At 45.9% G+C, this 9037-nt stretch overlaps 1 protein-coding gene across 3 annotated transcripts in view; it reads right to left on the bottom strand.

The window, feature by feature from the left end:
• PNPLA7 (patatin like phospholipase domain containing 7) overlaps window positions 1–9037 on the bottom strand; it is a 129208-nt gene that overhangs the window by 9439 nt on the left and 110732 nt on the right. The window contains exons 30-33 of one of the 3 annotated variants that reach the window (XR_004841654.1): window positions 8620–8768; window positions 7027–7179; window positions 4152–4259; window positions 3375–3556 (exon numbers count right to left, since the gene is read on the bottom strand). Coding sequence is in view for 1 of the 3 variants with exons in the window: in XM_009636343.2 (XP_009634638.1) it covers window positions 4152–4259; window positions 7027–7179; window positions 8620–8768 (410 nt within the window). In the remaining 2 variants the exon portion in view is untranslated. The remainder of the gene's footprint in view (window positions 1–3374; window positions 3557–4151; window positions 4260–7026; window positions 7180–8619; window positions 8769–9037) is intronic. The other 2 variants (XR_004841655.1, XM_009636343.2) reach the window with 2 other exon arrangements.

Here is a 9037-nt window from a genome sequence, read left to right as displayed (position 1 = left end):
GAGCTGGGGGTGTTCATCCTGGAGAAGAGGAGGCTGAGGGGAGCCCTTATCACTCCCTACAACTGCCTGACAGGAGGGGGGAGCCGGGGGGTTCGGGGTCTGCTCCCAGGGAACGGGCAACGGGACAAGGGGAAATGTCTGTCTTACCAAGCGAAGCGGCTGCACCCAGCACTCAGGCAGACACATGCCAGGCTGCCCTTAGGAGCACAGAGCAGACAGGGACTGGCTTTGGAGGGGATGAAAGTCCAAGGTGCTGCATGAACAAAACCCTGCAGCAACCATCACCCAAAGGTGCTTCAGGAAAACCACCATCAGCTCATGTGCTCAGACGAGTTGTGAGGACAGATGAGTATGAGGGCAACTGTAAGTGTGGGAGCATCTGTTATGGGTTTTGGCGTACAGGCAACCCCACATCTAAGCCTGTTGGAGGACGGACAGGCGACCCCGCGTCTAAGCCTGCTGGAGGATGCTTGCTGAGGCAGCTGCACCCCAAAGCCTCAGCACTAAGGCTGGAACACCACTTGTGGGAAACCAGGTGTCTTGCCACGGTTGTCTGATGTGTTGCAAACAGGAATTTAATGGTTAAACACTTCCACTTACTACTTTTAAGGACAAAAACCACACTCCCATCAGTTAACAGGAGGCAAAGAAGTCTCTCAGATTCATTTGAAACCTACTCTAAAACCTTTCTGCTGATACTTTTTTTTTTCCCAAGGAGGAAAGTATTCTCTTTGGCACAATCTTTATTAAATAAATTAGAGGAGAAAGACAGTCACTATTGTAGTCTGCTAGATTATATTTAGCTTTGACTATGAATAACACTTCAGTAGACAAAACTTCCCCGAGGAGATCCAATTAACAGTGTTGCGTTATTCTACGATGGGGAAGAGTAAGGGTTGTTCAAGTGAAGTTTATGTAAGGTTCCTGTTATTTGTGCCTTCAGTATTTGCATTTTTGAGACAAGATAAACAGTGACTGAATGATGAAAGCAAAGGAAAGGTATCTAAATGATTAAATATCCGGAGTTTTTAAGCAAAAATTCAATGCTTATGACACGGAAACAAGATGATAAGAAACTGTACGCAGCGCTCTCAGATGTTGAACACTCCAGAAATAGCTGAAGAACTAAACCACATAGAGCATCAAAGCCTTTGCTAATGAAAGGAGAGTTAAAAATATCAGTCGTTATCCTTGGAAGATAGCAGAGCTAAAGGACTTAAGTGACTCTAATGGACTAAGGAAAAAAAAAGACAAACACCCCAGTAGAAGCCTGCAATACTTGTTATTTTGTAGAAATAAATCTACTGAAACAAAAGTCAAATAAAAAAAAAATAATCTTGGTTTTACTGGACTCCAGTTTTCAGAGGAAGAGCAGACCTCCGAGGTCCTTGGGAGTACAGCCCGGAACTGAGCCTTAGTGTCAAGCTTGGGGGAATGCACAAAGCTGATGCTTCCCGCTCCATAACCCAGGCACTTTGTCGAGTCGCTCTCCTGAACCAATTATTTTCATACTCTTGGTGTCTCAGCAATCAGCACTTTCTGCCTTGTTATCAAGCACATGCACAGAAATGCAATGACAGGCTACATCTACCATGAGCACGTGACAGAGCTGATCTCCAGGGCAGGTGAAGGGCCATAAAGGCCAGGGTAGATTGTGATAAACGTTCAACGTGCTGCTTGATGCACAGCTATAATATGATGACTTTACTGAAATATTAGTCGGAATTACTGTATCCCATATAGTGGGGAATTTTAAAACAAGTCTCCTTTAAAAGAAGCATTTGCTACAGCAGTGAGTACGTTTGAGCTTGTAACCAGTTAGTGATAGAAATTAGAGGATGAAATAGGACACGTAACCATTTCTGAGATACGCACAATTTTCTATCCCTTGACTTCTTATGACTGTTAACACACAAACTAACACACAACAGCTTATAACTGGTCTGAACACAAGGTGTCAGAGGCAGAGGGGGGACCGTTCTACAGCTCAGGCTAATGCATCTCCTGGTCCAGGTCATCTTCCCATAAGAAATAACAAGCTGATGAGTTTGGGGGCTCCTCAGGCTCCTCGGATCACCAGCTGGTTTCCCGTAAAGCTCAGTCCCTCTGTGCTCCTCCTAAGGTCACTCACCCTGCCAGGCAGCTTGGGTGGGATTCATCTGATGATCGGATGCTATTGGCACTAGATCCCCTTGGCTCCCTTCGCATGGCTGGAGCCGAGGGTGCCATCCATCTTATCCCAACAGAGCTGTTTCCATTTCAGCAAGTGACTCACGCCCTACAGGGGCTTGTCTCTCTCCGGTGACAAATGGGGGCCTAGGGCAACTAGCTCAGGTCTGGGCGTCACCCACCCCTCGTTGCTGGGCTAATGCCCATCCCGGCAAGCACTGCCTTTCCTCTGCCCTTGCTGATGCCATATCCCTCCTAGCAGAAGTGCTCTTCCACCAGTCTCTGGAGGAGCTGCAAATCCTCAATGTCATTTTTCACCTCTATTGACTTTCCTTAGTGAGGCTCACTACAGTTATGATACATTTTGTCAATCACTTAAAATGTTACCGCTCATTTCCCTATCTCTAAAAGACGATAAAGATGAATTACTGGGTAAAACATGAAGCCTTTTGTAGCACTTGGGTTTTAAATCAGAGGAACTCAAAGGAGGGTAAGGATAATAAGCCAATATATTATAATATTGTACCCAAGTCCTTAAAAAGGTGATAACTGCTTCTTAAAAACAACTGAAACTTCCCCACCAAGAAATTTAGTCAGCCCACTGAGTTATGAACCAACCCTAGAAGCTGACCTCAAGCCTTAAACCAAGAGAATTTTATCCTACTTTTAAGTAGAAATCTTAACAGGCCTGTAACCACACAGCAACGCTGTGTTGCCTGTAGATTTACCCTAATCAGGCATTTACCAACTGTACATTAACTGCCCAGATGTGGTGAAGCAGGCAGAACAAAGTGGAACCCAGTACCTTGACAGCGCCACAAGCTTCTGCGGAGCCTTAATGACGGCTCTACAAAATGCCTTTTCTAACAGAGGAGTGAGGAAGAAAAGCAACAAAGCAAGAAATCTATGGCTTCGCAGGGATTCTAACTCTTGGCTAAAAACACACCTCCAGCAAGGGTTTACTTCAGGTTTTCTGGAAGCATCTGAGAACTATTTGAGTCACATCCTAAAAGCCAGCAATGGCTGAGATCAACGCCAGCAACCTCGATTCACATCCTCTGTGCCAAGCACTGGGCAGCTGGTGGCAGAGAGATGCTGTCCTGGCAGACCAGCTTCTAGTAGCGAGAACAATATCCAGGTACCACCTGAAGTTTGTGGCACAAGAATAAATGAAAAATAATTCTTAAAAGGTTACTTGCGCCTACCCAGCATTACTCAAGGAGGCAGTCCACATGCGCATTGAAGCAATGGGAACAAGCGTGGCCCATCACCTGAAACCACAGACCATCTTCTCTCACAGGGCCCATAGGGGCATGGTCACAGCCCCCATTCCAGCGCCTGGTGCAGAAGGCAGCTCAGCCAGCAGTATTTAGTGCCCTTGAGTCTGCTGACGCACACAGGGAAGGAGAAGAGAAAGGTGGGGGTGTAAACACAAACACATCAGTTACGTGTCTCAGAAAATGCCGATTACTGGTAAACATCCTGCCTTCCTTCGAGGGCATCTGTGTTGTGAACGATTCCAGGTTACAAACACGGTATTGATAACCTGTTAGAATAAAACAGCAACGGGATTGCTGCCCTACAGAGCACTGCATCGGTTCCTGGGGTTTCAGAGACTGCATCATGCTCGCTGAGGATACAAGATGGGTCTTTGCACGGGTATGTATCGGCTACCAGGGATGGACAGGCAGACATCAGAGCTTGGGCTCTGGCAGAGCACACTTTGGCCACACTTGTACCTGATGGTCAGCAAAGCGCAGGGCCTCATTCATCCAGGCTATGGTTCAAGGAAAGAAGTTTCTGAAAAACTGATCACATTTTTTCTTGCCTAAAATACAGTTTTAACTAAGACATGCATGCTCACAATAAGGACTTGAAGCAATCTATCATCCTCCTTCATACCCCTGCCCAGTTTCTGGGCAGTATGAGATCTGGCGTGCATCAAGCTCTTGCAAAACTGTGCATTTAAACCAAACACTTACATCAGTTTTGGATTTGCAAGTCTCTTGCCTGTCTGTCAGCATCTTGTCAAGGACTCCACTCCTGCACCAGACATTAAATACTGTTTTCCCGTGCTGATATCCCACTTCCTGGAAAAAAAAAAAAGTAAAAAAGTAATTGATAACTAAAAGAAAGATTGATAACTAAAACCAGAAAAGAGTAATTGATAACTAAAAACCATTATATCACATCATCTGCAAATCAGTAGGAAATCCAGAGGTCTGCCCCAAAGCCAGGATGTACTTTTGCTCCCTTCCAGCCTCAGCTGCATAAGCTGTTCAGCCTAAGAATTAGGGACCGATTAAGCAAACAAAGTGCTATTTTAAGCCCAAACGCTAACTTGACTTTTGACCCCACCATGTGCAATGAAAAGTGCCACCTGACACAACTATTTTTACAGTGGTGGCTTCAAGCAGGCTGTTCACAGAATAATGCCATATAAAGAGAAGCTTCAGATGCACGTGTATATGTCCTTCCAGTACAGACTCTTTCTTTGGAAGAGGGTATTAATTAATTTGTGTCTGTTGCCCCCTTGGCTCATGTCTGGCTAACAAAAGTTACGTTAGGGCACCCAGTTCCATGATCTCTTGCAATGAGCCAGACAGAGTTGAACATGCAAGCGTTAGTTTGCTGGAGCAGAAATGATGGCCCACGGACAACACCAAACCCACAAACTCCACATTCCTCTAATTTAAAAGCATAAAGTAATTTGTGCTTAGAATAATAACACGGCGCTGTGTCCTTGGCATGGAAACAAACGGAAAAGATAAACCAATTGCTTCAAGTTTTACTCTTTTTCTAACAAGATGGTAGAAATAGTGTTGAAAAATCAAATTGAAAGGACAGGGCAATGGGCATCAGGAGCCCTGGATCCTATTTCCAGCTCTCGCAGTGGCAGCACACACTAAGCCTCAGGCTGTGTGGCAGGCAACTCCCGAGCACGGGAAGCAGCCCTGGCTGCGCTGGTGTTGTCTCTCCTCTGTTTTTTTGACCAGGGTTTAAAGCATGGGAGGCACTCAGGCTGGAATTCACCTCTCATAATCCAGCGTAGCTTCTCAGCCCAGGGTGGATGCAATTACTCAGGAGGAAAAGGGACTTGACAGATCTACAATTGGCTGGGTCAGGTTGATCCAAAATAACTGCGAGAACCTGAGCTTTGGGAAGTGCTGTGCAGCCGACTTATTGCTCTAGGCTGATACGGAAGAGGGGGTTTTGACAGCAGAGGGGATTTTTGTTCTTTTGAATGTACTCAATGGTTATACAGTGCCTGTTTCTATTTTCTGTAAACCCCAGGTACATAGCTGAGATAAAAAACCTCACTGCTTCATAGCCTGTAACGGTAAAGGAATGCTTAGGACGCCCTTTCCTTTAAGGTCAACACAGTTTAAAGCTTCCCTGTGGACAGAAGTTATTCAGCTATACTGCAGGGAATGAAAATCCAGAGGGTGCTGCCCCTCCATGCCTGCAGCGTCTCGAGCCAAGAACTCGCTCACAGGAAGTGACACCTTGGAGAAACCATGCTTTTCTCAAGTTTTATGAGAAACAATTGCCTGGCGTCTTTAAATCTCTTTAACGACACCAAATTAGACAGAGGGAGAACAATGATTTGACAGCTTGCTATCTGTAACTGTGATGAACTGTGGAGCCTGTTCATCAAGGTTCTCAAAACGGCCAGGGCACTCCTTCTAGCAAAGGATATTATTTATCAGCAAAGTCTTAGATCCACCATTGGCAGACAGCACCATTTGCCCAGGAGCTATGAGACACCAAATATCCTTGAGAAAATCAGCTGGTGGTTTGGAATAGCTGCTGCTTGGTCCTAACGCCTCTTGCAAATGCAAATCTGCAGCTTAATGGTATTACTGGGTTTGTTTAGTATTTCTAAGTCAGTGTGAGAGAAATCAACCTGCAGTGTAATGAGTATTGTAGGTTCTCACTATGTCTATAAAGGAGACCAACTTAAAGGAAAATTGGTGGGGTTTTGGGTTTTTTTTCCCCAGCCTAGGAGAAGAGCCGAGCCATGCAGAAAGACCTGAAGATGGAAGATGCTTGCACGGCTGAAGCAGGCAAAGAAAAGGAAGAGACAGTAAAATAACTTCCTTGAGAAGAGACAATGAGCCAGAATTGCTAACATTACCTCAACCAGGCCAGAGACATTTGTGTTGTGAATGCTGAATTATGTCACTAAGAAATTCAGCTGCACAGCTGGAGTCAGTTCTGCCCATGCTGGTTTCTGATACACAGACAAACAAAACTAAATCCCAGAGACGCGTAACCTGGTACTGCCCTTTTGTAACCCGGTACTGCCCTTTTTACAACGTCCTTCCACTGACATTGGTGCCACTTTCCTGATACTTTATCAGGCGTGAGGAATTGTGGATCACGTTTTATTAATAGAAGCGTTGAAACATTAACCGAGCCAGGTATTTTAGCACGTTGCCCTCCCTTTCAGCGATTCATGGCCTCCCCTACAGACTTCTTCAAATCTTTCATGCGACAACAAGCTCCATAATGAAGGGAGAGAAATGACATCGTTTGACAAACCCCAACTGCCCAAAGCAGCTCAGACACCCAAGAGTTTTTAAACCAAGCAGCTGAGCAAGAATTGTCATGAAACAGAGGAACTGATCCATTCACAGGTCATTATACAATCAAGATTACTGACTTGATTTCTGCTCTTAATCCAATCTCACAGTCATGATACCATTCCACAACATTATTTAGCATCAGTTACTCACTCTGTGCCAACTGACTTCTCTTACTCTCCAACAGCTTAGGTGCTAATGAGCGCCACAAACCAGCAGATTTCCATGGAACGGCAATCCGGGAGAACTGCCCTCCCCGGGATGCACTTACACAGATTTCATCGAATTTCCCAAAGTCCAGGGTCCTGTATCGGTCAATAGGTGGCCGGATATACTCGCAGTAATCGCTGTTCTTCACCATCTCCAGCTGCCGCACACAGCACACGTACGCAAGCCGTGTCTGGATCTCTGCCATATTCAGCACCTGCCAACGAGGCCAGACACACCAATCATGATTAATTCAGAAATTTCATTTCAGAATATGTTCTGTATTCACAATGAAGAAAAAGCAAGTTATCTATCAATTATTTTTTTTCCAAGAGTGCACAGGAGCCTGCTGAAGCCTTCACACATCAGCACCTCCATCTGTTTCCCAGGCAGTGCGGACAGCCGATGGGTCTCCATAATCCACAACAGAAAGAGAATTGCCTTCAAACATATTTCTGCAGTTCAAGGTTGAACCAAGTCTTTCATTCCAGGACATAGTGGTACCTTAAGAGAGATCCGCACTGAGGTGAGGGGCGCAGTGACCCTTCAAGGCAGAAGTCAGCGATTATTGCTACAGTACCAGGGCAGAGATTTTGCAGAATGGCTGAGGTTGGCAGGGACCTCTTGAGACCGTCTAAGTGCGACCCTCCTGTCTCAAGCAGGGTCAGCTGGGGCAGGTTGTCCAAGACCATGCCCTGCTGAGGTCTGAATATCTCCACAGATGGAGACTCTACAATGTCTCTGGTTGGCCAGCATTTCACCATCCCCAGTAAAAAAAGTGTTTTCTGGTGTTCAGAAGGAACCCCATGTTTTCACGCGTGCCTACTACCATGTGGGCAGTTCTAATATTTCACTGGGAATTACTGAGAAGAGTCAGGGTCTTCCATTTCCCCCACCAAATGCTCCAACGACATGCTGGGAGCAGCATGGTCAACGCTGCCAAGGCACAGCAGGGCACTCCACAGCTGCACCAACGCCAAAGGGCCACTTCTCAGGAAGATGAGACCTTCTCAGGGAAGGGAGTTATTACAGAGGGAAAACACCCCGAACTTTAGATTACAGAGCACCCACAGCTTGTAGCATTTTTCCCAACTTTGGGAAGCACAAACAAGTATTTTACTTTCAATTCCAACATGGGAACATGTTAATTGTAGTTGGGAAGGAAGACGAAAAAACAGCATTTACTTGAGGGGCAGCTGCAGAGCCAGATAATTCAGGAAATGCAGAAGAGTAAGGAACGGAGTTGGTCTGACTGTGTGCAACAAAAAATAATCATACTCTGCAGCCCAGTGTTTATCAGTAGTAATAATGTTAATTACTGCCTAGTGCTAAAATCTCCCTAAATCAGCAGTTCAGAGACACATAGGATAGAAACACTTAATTACTTTTATTGGTAAAATTAATAAATTCTGACTTCATTATAACTTACTGCACTTCTAAGAAAAGGTTTAATTGCTCTAACAGTTCTACCAGCCCCTTCCCAGACTGGGGCTCTACCCTCTCCCATCGCACTGCCCAGCTTGTTTTGTCCGTAAGCAAGAGCTCAAACCAAAGAAACAAGATGGTCCGTCACCAGGCTTGCTCCCTGAATGAATAAAAGGGAAGCTTCCAGCTCTGTACATAAAGCCAGCTGCCTTTTTAGTAGAGTCTGCAGTACCTTGACTTTCTCAGCCAGTGGATTCCACCTCTTCCAGAGCAGCCACCAGCCAGACAGGCAGTCACCATAGTTGGTGAGGTCTGTCTCATCCCGGCTCCCCACATCGATCGCGATCACCACCTTTGCGCCCATGGACCTTGCAACATCAGCTGGTGGGAAAGAAGTTGTATCAGTACCAGTGCCACCAACCCTAGTGGCGCTCAGTCAAAGCTTACACACATACTGCTAGGGAGCACTGAACCTGACATCGTACCTCCCACAAGTATCTCTGATCAGCCTCAGACATAAACATTTGCAGCACCCTTTCCCCGGGGAGGCTCCTGCCCTACTGGCTCCATTTTCACCGAGACATCCCGGCGTGCTGCCCGCTCCACACCAACTGACCCCCTACACAACCTCGGGGTGAACTCCCGTTGCT

This window comes from Egretta garzetta, unplaced genomic scaffold (assembly GCF_000687185.1).
Source record: "Egretta garzetta isolate BGI_Z169 unplaced genomic scaffold, ASM68718v1 scaffold143, whole genome shotgun sequence".
NCBI classification, from domain to species: Eukaryota; Metazoa; Chordata; class Aves; order Pelecaniformes; family Ardeidae; genus Egretta; species Egretta garzetta.
Note: the sequence above shows the minus strand (reverse complement) of the source record. Positions and strands in the feature narration are given on the sequence as shown.